Below are 18629 nucleotides of genomic sequence, written 5' to 3'. Positions count from 1 at the left end.
AAAAAACACAAAAAAAATAATTTTTGAAAAATATTTAAGCTCAAACTAACAGAGCCTAAGAGTTGTTTAGAGATATATAATAGAATGTGTTTTTTTAATCCTTCACAACCAGAGTTTTGCTTTATTAAAAATGTAAATAGATTTTCTGGAAACAAGACATTAGGGAAATGCTTTTCTTATAAATTAATTTTTCCAGTGAAAATCTAAGACCTTGAATAGTCAACGCAATCAATGTAACACACACAATAATTAGAAAAATGATAACAGAACAAAAAAAAGAAAAAAGAAAAAAAAAAGAGAGGCAAAGTTAGAGAATTTGCTCATGAATATATTGAGAGCAGGTGATTATGACAATGTAGATGGTGTGCAAACTATATGTTCCTTAACTTTTTTCTTTAAATTCAATATTAATTTTTTAATAAAAGGAAAATTAACAACTCTGAATATTTTTTTTCTTCTGTTTGAAGATTATCATGTCATTCGTATTTGGAAAAGAATACTGATGTACAAAAAGAACGTATGATTTAGTCATATGATTTTTATTTTTTTTATTCGCAATAATTATTAAGCACGTGTGACACCCAAATTATAAAAGTTCTCAAAGAAGCTAAGAATTGTTTATTGATAAAGTATGCGTGTCCAACCGTCCATCCTTTATACCACATGAGCGGCATTCTTATAACTAAAATTACTAGAATATTACTCTTTTATTCTTTCTTATTAAGCTATTTTTATTAAATTATTTTTTCTCTTATATAAATATTATTTATATTATTTATTTTAATTTTATTATTATTATCAATTTATCATTAAAAAAAATATAAATTTATAACTATCATTTTCTAAAATGATTAATTTATTATTAAAATTTTATTATTTATAATAAAATTTATTATATTCGTTTTAAACTTTTTAATCGAAAAAAATACATGATTTTTCATTTAGTATATTGATGACAAATTAATAAATTACTTAAATTAAAAATACATTTTTTTTTCAATTTCTTGTAATATATTCATGAACAATTAAGAAATTAATTAATTTTTTAAAAAAATTTACTTAATATTTTTATTTAAACAATTAATTTTAAAAATTAAAGATAAATCTATGTAAATTTTAAAGAGAATATGTCATCAAATTAGTATGAATTTTTTTTCATAATTTATTTTAATTAAAAAAAATTAATTAAGTATAATTAAATAAGAAAGACACTATAGCTATAAAAAATTAAATAGAAACAGAAAAAACTTCACAAAGGGACAGAACAACATGGTCATTATGTAAATTAAGGAATTCCGAGGGTCATTCGTATTCCCCATTATGTAAACTCTCTTATCTAAAAACCGATTGGAGGGTCTTCTCTCCGTCCGTACTCTGTCGTCCTATTTCAAGTCTTCTCTTAACTCTTAAGTTTCTCTCTTCATACTGCTACTAAAAATAAAAAACCTGAGAAGGCCCAGAAAAAAAGATCAGATTGGAATCAGAGATGGGTTTGCTAGGGTTTGCAGTGACGTGCTTTGATGTCCTTGCTTGGTATTGTATTCACTTTCTCACCACAAAATTAGAAAATTTGGAAGAAAATTGTGATTTTTTTTATATTTTTTTTATCATACCACATAAATTAATTTGCTTTTTTATTTTTTAAAATTTTAATGTTAGATGCTCCGGGATCCTCTTGGATTTGATTTGCTGCTCTTCAATTCATTTCAAGTTCATGATCAGTATTATATATATGTATATATATAATATTGCATAGTGTGTGTGTACAGTGTATGCATGTGTGGCAAGATCATTTAATTTTAACGCATTACTATGTTTTTTACTTGTAGGCCTCTAATTTCTCTGGGCTATCCTCTGTAAGTCTCTTCCCCCCCTCTCTCTCTCTCTATATATATATGTGTGCGTAGCATTTCATGGCATAAGAGTAAAGTTGCATGATTTTTTTTTTGTTTTTTGTTGTCGAAGAATTATGAAATTCTACCGTATTGCTATCATTGGTTTGCTATGATTATTGGTATATACGTACTTGTTCTTTTAACAGATGTGCTTCAATTCGAGCTATTGAGGTCAAGTCAAACTTGGACATGCAGAAGTTGATCACATACTGGATCCTTTTTTCCCTGATTTCTCTCTTCGAGCTTGGTTTTTCAAAACCCATTGAATGGTAATTAATTATATTGCTAAGAATTGTTTTCTTTGATTTGTGAAGAACCTTTTTTATGTTTCCCAACATTTTTGCTCTTTGTGATTTTCCAGTAGTTTACAATTTTGAACATCCAAAAATTTAAATATGTTTGACCACCTCTAGGAAAGATCAACAATATTTGCATGATTAAGGCTGCAATCGAATCGAGCTGAGTTCATTCATTAGTAAACGAGTCAAGGTTTAAATATAAAGGCTCAGCTTGAGTTCAATCGTTAGTAAATGAGTCAAGGTTTAAATATAGGATGGTTTGTGAAACAAGCCAAGCTTGACTAATGGTACGATTGGGCCTTATAGGCTTATCCCATCCACGATGTAGCATTTTTGACAATCACCTAAAAACAACATGTTTGGTCCGTTTGGAAACATACTCAAATGTATGAACCAAGGCCAAGCTCCAAGTTAGAGGTTCGCTTGAGACCTCTTACGAGATAAGCGAGTCAAACTTGATCATATTATAAAGCTTGCTGACCTATTGAGTTTGCCTGAAACTTGGCTGATAAACATAATACCACTACAAAAAGAAAGAGTACATGAGTTCAGATCAAGATCAAGATCAAGATTGCTCCTGGTTGATGCTTGTTTGAGATTAATTGCATGATAAACAAGTTAAGCTCAAACTTCTTTTGGAGTTGTTGATTGTTGAGGCAGAACTTGAGCAATCTACTTCGGCTTAACTTGGCAAGATACAAAGTATCTCAAGTCACTAAGCCGCTAAAACATTGTCAAGAGCAACACCTCTCACTCTTAAATGCAGCATTTTTGCCCATCTTCACCTAAATGTGTCATTTTTAGCATACATCCCAATTTGTAATATTTTTTCTTTCCATTGTAAAGATGTAGCATTTTCACTTCTCTTCCTATATAATTTTTCTCTGCTTCCGTTACAACCATAACTTTTTTCCTTTTTTGAAAAAAATTTATTTCGTGAATGTCCTTTGGTATGAGTTTTCACTGTTGTATCACAAAATTAACTATAGCTCTCATATAAGGCCACATATGCGTAAATCTCAGTGGCTGTTACATGGGAGGATTTCTCCCAATTTTTCCGTTTGAAAAGATTGGACCAAATATCCCCTAAACTACAACATATTATCATTCATATAAATAAGGCAACATGTTTGCTTGGCCGCACTACCCAAAACACCCGCCCATCTGCAACACACACAATGAAAAGAAGAAGAAGAAGAAGAAGAAGAAGAAGAAGAAGAAGAAGAAGAAGAAGAAGAAGAAGAGAGAAAAGGAAAGAGATAGGACATTTATCCATCTTCATGTCACAACATTTTTCTGCCATTCCCAAAAGTGACATCCCCCCTTCTCCTTCCAACATAAAAAATGCAGCATTTTGTATACCCTCTTAATGTGCAGTCTTTTTTACTAGTACTTGGCACTATGTTCTCTGGAGTTCCCCATTCTTTTCTTAAGAAAGGTCATTACTCAGTGTTGCTCTCATCAAATTGAGGTGTTTGAAGGAGTAAATGGATACAGACTACCCTCCAACTTATGAGCACAAGCCACAAAGTGGCTGCTCTCATTTGAATCCTCATTTTCACCTTCTTTCATGAACATCCTACCTTGAGTAAAAGCAAAGCTATATGCAACTGTAGGTTCTAAATATTAAATGAAAGTTTAATAAATCACCCGTGTGTATGAATTTCAAGCACAAAGTGGACTTTCTTTTACCCTAATTTTAAATTCTCAAATCTCGAACCAACTACAACTCTAACAAAGTTTGTCTTTTTGGAATAGTTGGATTGTTTTTTTATATTATTTAACTATCAAGAAGCAAGATTACTCATGTTCTTCCACATTCAATAAATTTCTCTTTGTTCATGTCAGGCTTCCGTTCTGGCCTTACATAAAACTCATGGTCATCTCCTATTTGGTGCTACCTCGCTTTGATGGTGCATATCATGTTTACGCGTACCTTGTTCGTCCTTACTGTTATGTGAACCCACAAGTTGTTATCAACAAATTCAATAAGCTGAAGGAGTTATCTCATAAGGGGGAAAATTTTCTGGCTATGGCAGAGAAATATGTTGAAGAGAATGGGTCTGAAGCCTTGGAGAAACTTATTGCAAGCAAGGTATGCCTTTATATGTAAAGAGGGCCATATATTGGGATGACAAGAAATTGCCTGATGAGGAATATTTCAAACTACTGGAGACTTCACATAGGAAGGCTAAATATGTGGTGTACTAAAAGTCTACGATTTTTTCAAATGTTCCTTAAAGGTTAAATTTTTGTCATGGGAGTATGATTTAGTATCTCTAATTGGTCATACAAATACACACTTGACAGGATGATTTTCCTTGATTTCTGATACACAAGCATATGATATCTTGTCACCTTCTTCAATAGCATGGATGTATATGCATATTGAGATTGTATTGGCTTGTTCTCAAATTTGAGAGTCCTCTCATGACAAAAGCCATACCTTTATTAACCACTTGATTGAGACAATTTTCAAATCTGTGAAAGTCAAAAATGAATCTTTTAATAAATCTCTCAATCCAACAGTCAACAAGGAGAGCACATGGTTCTTGTCATGAGAGGGATCTCTTGATGGCTTTTCTCTTTAACAATTTAGAGATATTTTCAAACTGGATTAAGTTGAGATATGGGTAATAAAGGGATCTCCATGAGAGTGTGTCACAGACATTCGTATTTGTTTTTATTGTTAAGTCTCTCACATTTATACTTCAGTCAAAAGGTACGAAACTTAGTTCTGATGTGGAAGAGATCAAGGCTGTTGCAAATACAGAGAAAAAAGAAGTAGCAATCGAGGTAAGGTTCTTGACTATGTTCTAAAAACCACGAACTGTAAATTTGTCAATATATTATGGTGGCTATGAGTCTGTTCATCTTGGTAGATGCATTGTAGATGGACACACACCTGAGTTGGGAAGGTAAAAGAATCCAGCGTGACTCTTTGCACAGTGTAGTCCACATTCTTTAAAAATTGGATGTCATGTATGAGTGGATTTAAACAGAGGCAGTATGGTGTTTGGAGCACTTGGACAATACGAAGCTAACACAATTTCTTTCCATATTGCAAATAACATGGAAACTTATCGTCCGAATTAATCATGGAGTCTGCATAAAGCTCTTTTAATTGAAGTGCAAAGATGTACATTTTTGTAAAACAGAGCTCCATGATGAGCCATTTCCCCCCTTATTTGTCTCTCTCTGTCTCTCTGCAGCCTAAGTGCAACGATCGTATTATTGTTCGGAATGACATCAAGGCAGTGGAACAAACAGAGAAAAATGCAGCAGCTGCAGCCAAGGTATCATTGTGCGTGCGCACACACATTTAGATAAAGAACCCAGGTGTTCCAAGTTTTGGGAAAATGTTTAGCATATTTGGCACATGAAAAACACTGGAAACTTCCAGGATCTGAGTTGGAAGTCCAGAAGGGAGACAATAAAGAAATTCAGATGAGCATGATGAGAAAATGACACATGACATTTTTAATCTCTCTCTCTCTCTCTCTCTCTCTCTCTCTCTCTCTCGTTCTGCAGTCTAATGGCAAAGATCCTATTGTTGTTCAGAAAGAGTTCAAGGCAGTGGAAAAAACAGAGAAAAATGCAGTAGCTGCAGCCCCTAAGGTATCTTTACACACACATATGCATTTTATAGGCATTGCAGGCATCCTAGTCACACAATTGAAACAGATTGTAATCTGAAAAGTGTTTTATAAAGTTTATGCATCTTCTTGGTTGTAAAGAGTGTGCATGTTTTGTAGCAAGGTAGATCAGTAATTTTTGAAAAGGTACTAATGGTATGATTACCTGTTGCTCCTTGATTTCGCATAAACACCTGAATGTGATGTGTCATTATGAGAAGATCAGATGACCATTATGAGAAAATGACACATCACATTTTTAAAGTGTCTTATCACATCAATTTTGTATATATCATACTTGAAGATGAAGTAGGAAAAAGAGTTTCTTCCATGGCAGTCTTGAAAATAATGATAGAATTATGATCAATGTGAGTTTGAAGCATAAGAATTATTGACTTTCCTGCCTTGGCAGACAGTAATGAGTCGGGAAGAGTCAGATTAGCATTTCACTTTCGTGCAACTTCAATTGTTAGAACAGCCTGAAGGTAGCTTCACTTTTTGCAATGAACTGTACCTGTGATAACAAAACTATTATTTGTGGATAAAAATTATGTCACTTTCTTATTTCCTCCTGTTGCAAGTTTTCATTCATATTCACTGGCATGAGCTACTTGTTTCTCTTTCCCCATAGGTGGATCAGTGTCACTTATTTTGACACGTCATGTCATTTTATGTGCCTGCTTTCTTTTTAGCAACTTTGTTACTTAATTCATAGGTTCTAAAATCAAGAAACACTGGTGAATGGACGTGGTAAACCTCGCCTTTTCACTTTGCATGCAGGTGAAGAATGGAGAGCAAAATCTTGCTGATGCTGAGAAGAAAACAGATGCAACTGTGGAGATTAAAGAAACAACAGCAACATCAGTAGCTGGCGGAGAGAGCAAACTTCCAGATGTATCCACTTCAAAGAATGTTCAGAAAGAATGGAGTTGTGCTGTATGTCAGATGACGGTTAACTGTGAGAAAAACTTTAACTTACATCTTCAAGGGAGGAAACACAGGGCCAAGTGTGAGGAGCTGAAAGCAAGTAAGCAAACAGATAAAAACAAGGGCTTGTTGTCTTCGACAGCAAATAAATCTGATCAAGCCGATCAAGATCCTGGAACACTCAAATGGAGTCAAGTGAACAGTTGCAAGCCTGGAAATCCAGACAATGCTGGTACTCAGATGCAACAGTCTAATTTTTGGTGCAGCATTTGTAATAATATGTGCACTGGAGAGATGGATATGGCCTGTCACCAAGTAAGCAAACAGATAAAAACAAGGGTTTGTTGTCTTCGACAGCAAATATGTACTTTTTTTTTGTAAAACAGAACTCCATGATGAGCCATCTTCACCCCCCTTATTTCTCTCTCTGTGTCTCTGCAGCCTAAGTGCAACGATCCTATTGTTGTTCAAAAAGACATCAAGGCAGTGGAACAAACAGAGAAAAATGCAGCAGCTGCAGCCAAGGTATCATTACACACGCGCGCACACATTTAGATAAGGAACCTAGGTGTTCCAAATTTTGGGAACAATTACAAATCAACATTTCAAATAGGGGAAAATGCGATCTCACTGTTCTGGTTTTGCTCTAAAATGTTTAGCGCATCAGAAACACTGGTAACTTCTAGGATTTGAGTTGGAAGTCCAGAAGGGAGACAATAAAGAAATTCAGATGACCATAATGAGAAAATGACACATCACATTTTTAATCTTTCTCTCTCGTTCTGCAGTCTAATGTCAATGATCCTATTGATGTTCAGAAAGTTATCAAGGCAGTGGAACAAACAGAGAAAAATGCAGCAGCTGCAGCCCCTAAGGTATCTTTACACACACACACACGCACATGTATTTATCAGAAATCTAGGTGTTCCAAGTTTTGGGAATGATTACAAATCAACATTTCAAATGTGGGGAAAAGCACAACCCCGGAAACTTCTAGGATTTGAGTTGTGTTGTATATCATAAAACAGAAGTGAAGAGAGAAATGAAACACGAAGAACACAAGGATATTACGTGGTTCAGCCACTAGGTCCTACATCACTTTATAATATATTCTCTCTTAATCTTTGTGTACAATGATCACCTCTATTTATAGGTGAAAGAATAGGGTGATAAATATGGAAAATAATTAATAGAAGATTCCTAAAATCAATACCATAAATCACTCCAATCAATATTCTATCATAGGCTAGAATCTCTCCTATGATATTCTCATATCAAATATTCTGTCAAGGTTCCTATAATAATATTTTCCAAATATAACATCTCCTAACACTCCTCCTCAAGCTAAAGGATGTATGAAAATAACGCTCAGCTTACATATCAAATCCTGCAACGGATCCTTTTCCAACGATTTGGAAAAAGACGATAAAACTGCTAGAGACGCGGTGAATGCGAAGAACAATGCTACTGAACACACCGGTAGCCCAAACAAGTCCACATAGCACTGAACACATGGTGAAGGTTACGAACAATGCTACCGAACACACCGGCAGCCCAAACAAGTCAATAAAAATTGCCGGAGACACGGCAAGGGCAAAGACATTGCTACTAACACACCGGTGACCCAAATAAGTCACAAATAGAACCGAGAAACCCTTAGCAACATTTTAGATACTAAGGGAATGTCCCAAAATAGGGGTCCGAACATAGGAAGAGAAATTAGGCTCTGATACCATGTTGAATTTGAATGTGCAAATATAAAATGTAAATCAAGAATAAGCGGAAGATGGAAAACACAAATATTTACATGGTTCGGCACTAAGGCCTACATCCACGGACAAAGAGCCACTACGGGCTACATCACTTTATAATATATTCTCTCTTAATCTTTGTATACAATGATCACCTCTATTTATAGGTGAAAGAATAGAGGTGATAAATATGAAAAATACATTAATGGAAGATTCCTAAAATCAATATCATAAATCACTCCAATCAATATTCTATCATAGGCTTAAATCTCTCCTATGATGTTCTCACTTTTCAGAGCTTGGCCGAGATGACTGCAGAAGCTTTGAACCCAAAAGCGTATCCACTGGCAGATTCTCAGTTGGCCATAACCATCCTGGATCTTATTCAACAGGCTGCAAACTACAAGCAGCTCAAAAAGGGTGCTAATGAAGCTACTAAAACTCTGAATAGAGGAATTTCGGAATTTGTTGTAATGGCGGCAGATGCGGAGCCTCTTGAAATCCTCCTTCATCTTCCACTTCTTGCCGAAGATAAGAATGTGCCCTATGTTTTTGTTCCTTCAAAACAAGCTCTTGGTCGAGCATGTGGTGTTACAATACCAATTATTGCTTGTTCAGTGACAAGTAACGAGGGAAGCCAGTTGAGAACTCAAATTCAGCAACTTAAGGATGCCATTAAGAAGCTACTGATCTAAGAATATGTGTAAAATCTTTCCATCATGATGGGCCGATGCATTTTGGAACTGGATTCATCTGAGGCTTTGACTGAAGAAGTTTTAGGGAATTGACTAACTGTTTCTGGCAATTTCCACATCTTTTTCAAGATGTTTTTATGTGTGCTTGGTAGAAGGAAAGCATAATCTATGGAACTCCTAATTAGTTTGTTTTGAGTGATTAGACAGCTCTTGAGAAGAGAGTGAAGAAACTATTTCATAGCTATGTTGAGTTGTTCTATTGAACAGAGTGAAGAAACTATTTCATAGCTATAAAAAATTAAAAAATAAATTATGGTATTGATTTTAGGAATCTTCCATTAATGTATTTTCCATATTTATCACCTCTATTCTTTCACCTATAAATAGAGGTGATCATTGTACACAAAGATTAAGAGAGAATATATTATAAAGTGATGTAGCCCTTTGGGCTCTTTGTGCCGTGGATGTAGGCCCTAGTGGCTGAACCACATAATATTTGTGTGTTCTACTTGTTTTATTTATCTCTTTGTTTCCGTTTTATGCTTTACAACAAGTTGGAAACCCTGGAGGAGGGAGGCAATAAAGAAATTCAGATGATCATAATGAGAAAATGACACATCACATTTTTAATCTCTCTCTCTCTCTCTCTCTCTCTCTCTCTTGCTTTGCAGTCCAAGGGCAAAGATCCTATTGTTGTTCCAAAAGATATCAAGGCAGTGGAACAAACAGAGAAAAATGCAGCAACTGTAGCCCCTAAGGTATCTTTAGTTCTTTACATGCACGTGCATCGCATTTTGGAGGTAGTGCAGTCATCGTATTCACACACTTGAAACAGATTCTAATGTAAAAAGTGTTTTATACAGTTTAAGCAACTTCTTGGATGTAAACAGAGTTCACGTGTAGCAACTAGCAAGGTAGATCAATAGGTTTTGAAAAGGTAATAATGGCATCATTACCTGTTGCTCCTTGATTTCAAATAAACACCTGAATGGGGATGTGTTGGGCACAGCGGAAGCAATACAAAGAAATAAAACAATCACAGAAAAAAACACAAGATATACGCGGATCACCCAAAACATGGTTACGTCCACGGATGAGAAGAGATTCACTATATATGTAGAGATATTACAACTGTAGAGAATTTTCAACACCGAGTGTGTACACAAACTCTTGTCCCAGAGTTCTTTCCCGTGTACCACTTCACAAGAGTCCCTCACGCCATCAGTGTTCACTTCACTAAGCCTATAACTCACCTCTACCATCAATGTACTCCCTCATGAGGCTACATCTCTCCTTCTCATAACTCCATGACTCTCAACAATAACCTAGATATCTATTTATAGAGTCCTAAAACTCAATTTCTTCTCCAACAAGGATTACAATTCACAACAATAACCTAGATATCTATTTATCTATTTATGTGTCATTATGAGAAAATCAGATGACCATTTTGAGAAAATGACACCTCACATTTTTAAAGAGTCTTACCATGTCAATTTTGTAAATATCATACGTGTGCAGTGCTGAGACAGTGGTCAGAAGATGAAGTGAAGTAGGAAAAAGAGTTTCTTCCATGTCTTTCTTGAGAATAACGATAAAATTATGATCAACGTGAATTGAAACATAAGAATTAATGACTTTCCTGCCTTGGTGGACAGTAATGAGGCGGAAAGAGTCAGATTTGCATCTCTCTTTCTTGCAACTTCAATTGTTAGAACAACCTGCCTGTGAAAACTAAAATATTATTTGTGGATAAAAATTATGTCACTTTCTTATTTCCTCCTGTTGCAAGTTTTCATTCATTTTTCACTGGCTTGAGCTACTTATTTCTCTTTCCCCACAGGTGGATCAGTTTCACTTATTTTGACGCATCATGTCATTTTATGCGCCTGCTTTCTTTTTAGCAACCTTGTTTCTTAATTCTTATGCTCTAAAATCAAGCAACACTTAGTGAGTGGATGAGGTAAACCTCCCCTTTTCACTTGTGCATGCAGGTGAAGAATGGAGACCAAAATCTTGCTGATGCTGAGAAGAAAACAGATGTGACTGTGGAGATTAAAGAAACAGCAGGAACATCAGCAGCTGGCGGAGAGAACAAACTTCCAGAGGTATCCACTTCAAAGAATGTTCAGAAAGAATGGACTTGTGCTGCATGTCAGCTGACGGTTAACTGTGAGAAAACCTTGAATTCCCATCTCCATGGGAGGAAACACAGGGCCAAGTGTGAGGCGCTGAAAGCAAGTAAGCAAACAGATAAAAACAACGGTTTGTTGTCTTCGGCCACAAATAAATCTGATCAAGATCCTGGATCGCACAAATGGAGTCAAGTGAACAATGCTGGTACTCAGATGCAGCAGTCTAAATTATGGTGCCGTATCTGTAATGTATGGTGCCCTGGAGAGATAGAAATGGCCTGCCACCTTAATGGATGGACACATTTCACTCGAATTCAAGAAGTGTTTGGCTGTGCAGGTGGCGGACAGGGTTGGGTTTGTGGTTATTGAGGGTAAAATGGATTTGAATGTTTTAAGGTATACAAGGATGGTAGCTGGTTCTCACATTTTTGTTGTCAAGGAAAAAAGGTATAAATTTGGAGATGATTGATTTTAGGTTTTAATGACGGTGTTTGGAAATTGAATGATTTTCTTCTTCCTTCAGCCTGACTTTTATTTATTAAAAAGGTAAATAGGGGTTTTGAAAACATTCTTAGCCAATGATCAAGGGACTTGAAGGGCACAATATTATGGTGAGAGTGCCTCATGCTTAGGGATTGCAATTTGTCCCACGGTGGCTGGTACTCGTTCCGCCCCGCCCCGTTTAAACCGGTTTCAGGGCGGGGATGGGTTTTATGGGGAAAAACACACGCGGTTTCGGTGCGGGGGCAGGGGAGGGCCGCCCCGCCCCGCCCTTCCCCAATTAGGATTAATGGGTATTTTTTTTAAAAAAAATTAATTAATGTGTAATGTTGCCATCATGATTGTATTTGTAATTTGAATTTTTTGTTAAACTACTGTTGATAATGTTTTTTGTGTTTTGTGAGTTGTATTATTGTAGACTTTAGTCTTGTATAATTGGGTTTGGGAGGGGCAAAAAAAAAAAGGAAACTTTTGGGAGTTAACGGGGCGGGGTGCAAAAACATAAACGGGGGTGGGGACAAGGTGGCAAGGCACCCCGTTTAGGTGGTTGTAAATGGGGGCGGGGGCGGGTACACCCGCTCAGAACCGCCCCGTTGCCATCCTTACTCATGATAGAGTTTTTTTAACTATTTTTCGGCTGCAACGTTATGCATGAAAGATGTGCTCTCAAAGGCATTACCAGTAGCCTAGTTGGTAGAATGGCTAACTCCCCGAACGGGTGTGCCCAAGTTTGAGTCCCGCTCCAACTAAGTTTGCCAAAAATAAAAAAAATAATAAAAAAAATTGACAAAAAGAAGAAGAAGAAGAAGAAAGATGCATTCCAACGTGAAGCTAACAACGATCGTCATGACAATCATTCACGGATTTAGTTCTTTTGTTTCAGAGGTGGTAGATGAATGTTCTTCCTCAATGAGTTGTTTAATGAATCATATTTTGATATATGATTAGACTTATAAAACTATAACTCACTCTTTTTACCTAAATTTATCCTCAGAGCCTTGTTTCTAGATCCCCTAAACATCTTATGTAAAAAATGGAGAGTGAAATAACACAAACTCAACATGTGAGTCAAGAAAATGATACAATTGAAAAGAATTGGCCTTATGACCACATTACATCAACTTAGTTCAAATATTACATTATCAAATACATATGAAGCTAAATATATAAGTCCGATACAATATACAACTTAAATGTTACACATAACATGACAATACATATCTGTAAGTAACATGGGTGTGAACTTATAATGCTCAGTAAGAAGTATGCTAGGTAAATAAACTACATTCTTTTGGGCCTCACAAGAGTACCGCGTGCCATACTATGCAAAGGAACATGCTCACTAACGTTTAGTTCCGGTATAGTCCTAAAGGCATCATCCTAAGCTATCAATTGCACATAGACATATCTATTTCATCTCAAATAAGCATATACGTAGAAAATGAAATGTAAACAACAACACATGTTGCAAATACACATGGATGCTAACTTGAAAAAAAGGTTCGAAATCAACAAATGGGATAACTCAAAAACACACCTATGCTCCCGGTCACATAGTGTTCAAAGAAAAAATAAAAATTGAAGAGAAAAATTAAAACATGAAAAACATATAATATAATGTGGTTCAACCACTATGCCTTACATTCACGACACAAAGAGCCAGAGGACTATATCTCTTTTATTACTTTCTCTCTCTTGATTTTGTTTACAATAACCCCCTATATTTATAGGTGAATTGGAGAAGAATTATAATAAAGGAATTACACAGAAAGTCAAATATAAATATGATAACAACTTGTTGTCCAAATATAACAACATTAACATTATGTCAATGAGTGATTTAAAGGCTTAAATCACTCATATGATTATTCTCCAACACCCCTACTCAAGTTGGTATACAGATATTTCAAGTGTCCAACTTGAAATAAAATATGAAGTTGTCGAGAGTCTGAGATGAATAAATTTGAGATGAGTTGATCCGGAAATCCGAGACAAATTAATCTGACGATCCGAGTTGATCCAAAGATTGGAGACGAGTTGATTTGAAGATCTCAGACGAGTAGAATATAAAGTAGGGCATGATAAACCTGCTCTGATACCATTTGTAACGACCCACTCCATCACATAGTATGATATTGTCTGCTTTGGGCCCAAGCTTATACGGTTTTGTTCTTGGCTTGTACAATGTATACCCCAAAAGGTCTCATACTAATTGTACTGTGGTAGCCTGCCAGTGCCTCGTACTTGCCCACGGCACACCTGCCCACAAGGTTGTCACAATCACCCCTCTTGGGGCCAATGTCCTTGTTGGCCACACTTCTGGTTGGGTCAGACTCTGATACCAAGAAGAAATACAATATAGAGGAAAGAGAAGAGAATTGTGTGAAGGCTTGAATGAGATAAATAACTCATTCACAACTTTAGTATTTATAAATAAAAGAGCACATGCTCATATTATAAGAAATGAAATTAAATCAAATCACATCATATTCTATGACATATTCTTATTCGTGGCTATTAAATATTTGCTAATATGATAAGTCATTCCCATAAATATTCATATCGGGGAGGTGTTGGGTAGGCTGGGTGGTTCAACCTCAATGAGGGCGTTATAAGTTTGGAACTACCCATTAAAAAATGGATTGAGGAGACATTGTTGATTCTTTCATTTACATTATTTAAACATATATATGAATGCGAATGGTTTGATGAGACATGGTGTTGGAAAAAAGGGGCATTAAAAACATAAACTTTGGATGAGATTTGGAATAGATTCCGCTAATAATTTTTTACGGATCTCTAAACAAGCGTGTTTCTCTCCGCAAGGAGATGAACGTGGTATATTTACTTTCTCAAATCCGTTTCCGGGTGAATGAGAAATTAGCTTCAAAGTGTAATGTTTTGATAAGCCTAAATGGGTATGCAAAATGTGGGAAGTGTTTATCCCACATGGAAAAAATGTTGAAACCAATTGAAATTTAAACAAGCTAAATTTTGGGCTTGGGCCTAATTGTAAAGTCCGATTATTCTTTTTACTAAATGCAATTTTGGATTGGGCTTTTATTTTTGGGCCGGGCTTATTTAAATAGGTGGTTGGTTTTTGAATTTAAATTAAAAGCTAGTTTTTTAATCAAAGGGTTGTATCTATTTCCAAAGGGTTGCATCTATTTTCCAAAGAGTTGCATCTATTTCTAAAGGGTTGCAATATATTGGAATGTATGTGTCTATTGGTGAACAGACACCATGTGAACCATTGCCACCTATTGGAATGGATGTGTCTATTGGTGAACAGACACCATCTAAATCATTGCAACCAATTGGAGTGGGTGTGTCTAGTGTGAAGAGACACGTATAAATGGTTGTGTCCAATGATGAAGAGACACATATAAATGGTTGTGTCCAATGATGAAGAGACACACCCAATCCAAAAAGGTACCTTACTTAAAAACTACTTTTTAGTTTTTTTCCAAAGGGTTACACCCAATCCGAAAAGGCACCTTACTTAAAAAACTACTTTTTAGTTTTTTTTTCCAAAGAGTTGCACCCAATCCGAAAAGGCACCTTACTTAAAAACTACTTTTTAGTTTTTTCCAAAGGGTTGCACCCACCCGAAAAGGTACCTTGTTGCCTATAAATACCCCCATTTGGATCATTTGCAAATCATTTCATTTTCATTTTCTTCTATCTCCCTCTCTAGACTTGAACCCAACCCAAGTGGGTTCAAACCATAGGTTAAGTGGTTCGAGCCACTTAGACCCTAATCCAATTTCATCGAGCTATATTAAGATTGGTCCAAACCATTTGATTCGGATTACACCCAATTCAGCATTTATACAGTATAGATGCATTTTTGAGTCAGAGAAAGTATTACACATAGGAGGTTCGCCGTATCCACGAATTTGTAGTGCTGCTATTGGTGGATGTAAACCGTTGTATCCTGGGAGATAGACGCCACTGAGTCCGTTAGCACCATAGCAGGGCGAATATGTCTTAAGGACATAGTATCCAATACTAGCCTCGGTCCAGGTTCTTTATTTATTATTATTATTTTATTACTTTATTTTGCATATTTAATTAAATATGGAGTTGCATATTTAATTAATGATTTCTTAGCATATTGTTAATTATCTCATGACATATTAGTATAAGGTTTGTTATATCTTAAATATCTTATGAAGTATATATTTTCACTAACACATTGTTGATTCTTCCATCTACATGTTTTAAACATGTGTATGAAAGGAAATGGTCTGAGGAGACATTGTTGGTTTTTTACGGTTTAAGGAGACATGATTGGTTGTTTATGATATGAGGAGACATTGTTGGTTGTTTACTTGTTTATGGCCTGAGGAGACATTTTTTATTTGTTGATCGTCACTTCATTTGAGATAAAATCATCGCTAGTCAGATTTGCACTCTACAATTTGTAGATTCTAAAGAAAGGTGTTAGTAAGATCGTGTTTGTAGATGCATTGTCCAAGTTGGGTATCTTAGTTATCTACGCACCAACTTGAGGAGGAGTGTTAGCATATATGATAGTCACGATTTATGGAAATGATTTACCATATTAGTATAGAATTGATAGCCAAGAATCATGGAATAAAATATGTCATAGAATATGATGTGTGATACCCATCGGATCCGAGACATGGGTTGATCAGGCCTAGGTCCAAACCCGAGGGATATCAAACAATTAATATGTAACCGAACACAGAATACAAGACGAAATAAGAAATAAAGATAATAAACTGAAGGAATGCTAACTGAAAATCCTTAAAATATAAATACAAAAATCCATTAATCCAAAACTCCATAAGTTTACAATTCGGGAATCCATCCATTGGACCCCTTATTAAAATTCTCAAACCAAAACTGAAATAATAGAAATAAAATCCACAACTATCATAGAGAAGATTCCTACATAATCGGAGGAATGAATATCTATTTCAGCTCTGCACGTCCAAACTCTAACCCTGGAACTGACGAACACCTGAAAAATAAAGGAGTGGGTCAGACCCACATGCAAGTTTGATCTACTACAATCCAAGCAGTAATCCGATATGCAGATACATCCTAGAAAGACTCAACAATATCTAGAGTAGTCCATATATGTATAAGTACACACTATAGGACGCTCACTAGTCCAAAAAGGTATGTCTCAGCTTGAATAGAGATACCATGCAAATCGCACATACTGTGGTCATGTGTATCTAGATCTACCAGGGAACAACCCCTCTGTCCAGCTATCCATCCTAGGCGATATATGCACCCTAACCATGGTCCTGAGACTCAAGCTCATACCATGGCACATATAATAAATATATTAAATATATAATATTGTTATATGCTTAGCGGGGCGGGGCGGGGCCCCTAGGATATGTATATTGAACCCTTACCCGCCCCGTGATCCGCGACGGGTACAAAATTTGTATCCATGCCAGCCCCAACGGTATAAAAAGTGTTCCCATATCCGTTATTAACGGGGCGGGACGGGGCGGGGCCCCGGCGGGGCGGTAAAAATTGACATCCCTAACCAAAACTGCCGTTTCACATCCTGATACATTTTATCGCCTCCTGAATGAACAGAGAACTCAGAGTGGTGAGTCTCAGTCATCACATCCTTTCTCAAATCATCAACAGAAGGTACCACCAAACGTCCCTTGTACCTCAAACCTCCATCACTCCCAACATGATAAAATGGAACCTCCCTAGAAGCTATCTTTGTAACTTTGTCGATACACTGCTGATCAGTGAGTTGTGCTTGTAAAACCTTGCGAATGATGGAAGGTGTAACCAAAATGCAAGCCATAAAAGCATCCGACAACTCATCTACATTCTTCAAAGCGTTCCACTCAGTGGTGAATAAGGCAGAAAGACTACCAACAGGTCGGCGACTGAGTGCATCCACCGCCACATTCGCTTTCCCTGGATGGTACTGTATAGAAAAATGATAGTCTTTCACAAACTCCAACCACCTGCGCTGTCTCATATTCAGCTCCCACTGAATGAACAACTACTACAGACTCTTGTGATAACTAAATAACTTGAAGGACTCACCTAACAGATAATGCCTCCAAATACGTAAAGCAAAGACCATAGCTGCCAACTCCAAATCATGCGTTGGATAATTAAGTTCATGAGGCTTAAGCTTCCGAGATCCATAAGAAATCGGTCGCTCCTCCTGCATCAAAACACATCCAAGACCTTGCAATGAAGCATCTGTGTAAACAAGATATTCGATCCCGCTCTGAGGAGTAGCCAGAACCGGTGCAGAAGTCAACTTCCTTTTGAGCTCATCAAAAGCTCGCTGACAGTGCTCATCCCACACGAACTGTACACCCTTCTTGGTCAGATGAGTAAGTGGCCCCGCAATCTTAGAGAACCCCTGAATGAACCTCCGATAGTATCCTGCCAAACCGAGAAAAGTCTGAATCTCGGTAGGTGAAGTAGGCTATCCTCACTCTACCACAGCTGAAACCTTGGCTGGATCAACTATTATCCCCCCTTCTGACACCACGTGACCCAAAAACTTCACTTCCTGCTGCCAAAATTCACACTTCTCGAACTTGGCATACAGCTGGTGCTCACGAAGCGTCTGAAACACTATCCGTAGATGGCTAGCATGATCGTCCTCCGACCGGGAATAGATCAAGATGTCATCAATGAAAACAATGACAAACTGATCCAAATAAGCCCTGAAGACCCTGTTCATTAAGTCCATGAACATTGCTGGTGCGTTAGTTGTCCCAAACGGCATGACACGAAACTCATAAGAACCATATCTCGTGAGA

At 36.5% G+C, this 18629-nt stretch overlaps 1 protein-coding gene across 5 annotated transcripts; it reads left to right on the top strand.

The window, feature by feature from the left end:
• The first annotated feature begins 1356 nt into the window (after positions 1–1356).
• Positions 1357–12241, top strand: LOC132294218 (uncharacterized). Of its 5 annotated transcripts, none has more exons than XM_059791985.1 (12): positions 1357–1533; positions 1830–1856; positions 2042–2164; positions 4043–4289; positions 4910–4990; positions 5407–5490; positions 5756–5812; positions 6610–7071; positions 7198–7281; positions 7545–7631; positions 9874–9960; positions 11197–12241. In XM_059791985.1, exons 1-12 carry the CDS (start codon positions 1487–1489, stop codon positions 11704–11706), a joined length of 1896 nt encoding a protein of 631 aa, XP_059647968.1. In that variant the 5' UTR covers positions 1357–1486; the 3' UTR covers positions 11707–12241. The 5 variants fall into 5 exon arrangements, with proteins under 5 accessions (XP_059647968.1, XP_059647969.1, XP_059647967.1 ...); XM_059791986.1 differs by having other exon boundaries at positions 5726–5812; positions 7575–7631; XM_059791984.1 differs by having other exon boundaries at positions 5726–5812.
• The last annotated feature ends 6388 nt before the right edge of the window (positions 12242–18629 follow it).

The sequence above is a fragment of the Cornus florida genome, unplaced genomic scaffold (genome assembly GCF_030987335.1).
Source record: "Cornus florida cultivar Cherokee Brave unplaced genomic scaffold, ASM3098733v1 CherokeeBrave_3.0.0_Hap2_Chr02, whole genome shotgun sequence".
In the NCBI taxonomy this organism is placed as follows: Eukaryota; Viridiplantae; Streptophyta; class Magnoliopsida; order Cornales; family Cornaceae; genus Cornus; species Cornus florida.
Note: the sequence above shows the minus strand (reverse complement) of the source record. Positions and strands in the feature narration are given on the sequence as shown.

Coding starts and splice junctions, on each gene's coding strand:
- LOC132294218 (XM_059791984.1), top strand. CDS start 1,487: ATGGGTTTGCTAGGGTTTGCAGTGACGTGCTTTGATGTCCTTGCTTG. Junction 1,534..1,829: donor TGCTTTGATGTCCTTGCTTG/GTATTGTATTCA, acceptor TTTTACTTGTAG/GCCTCTAATTTCTCTGGGCT. Junction 1,857..2,041: donor ATTTCTCTGGGCTATCCTCT/GTAAGTCTCTTC, acceptor TTCTTTTAACAG/ATGTGCTTCAATTCGAGCTA.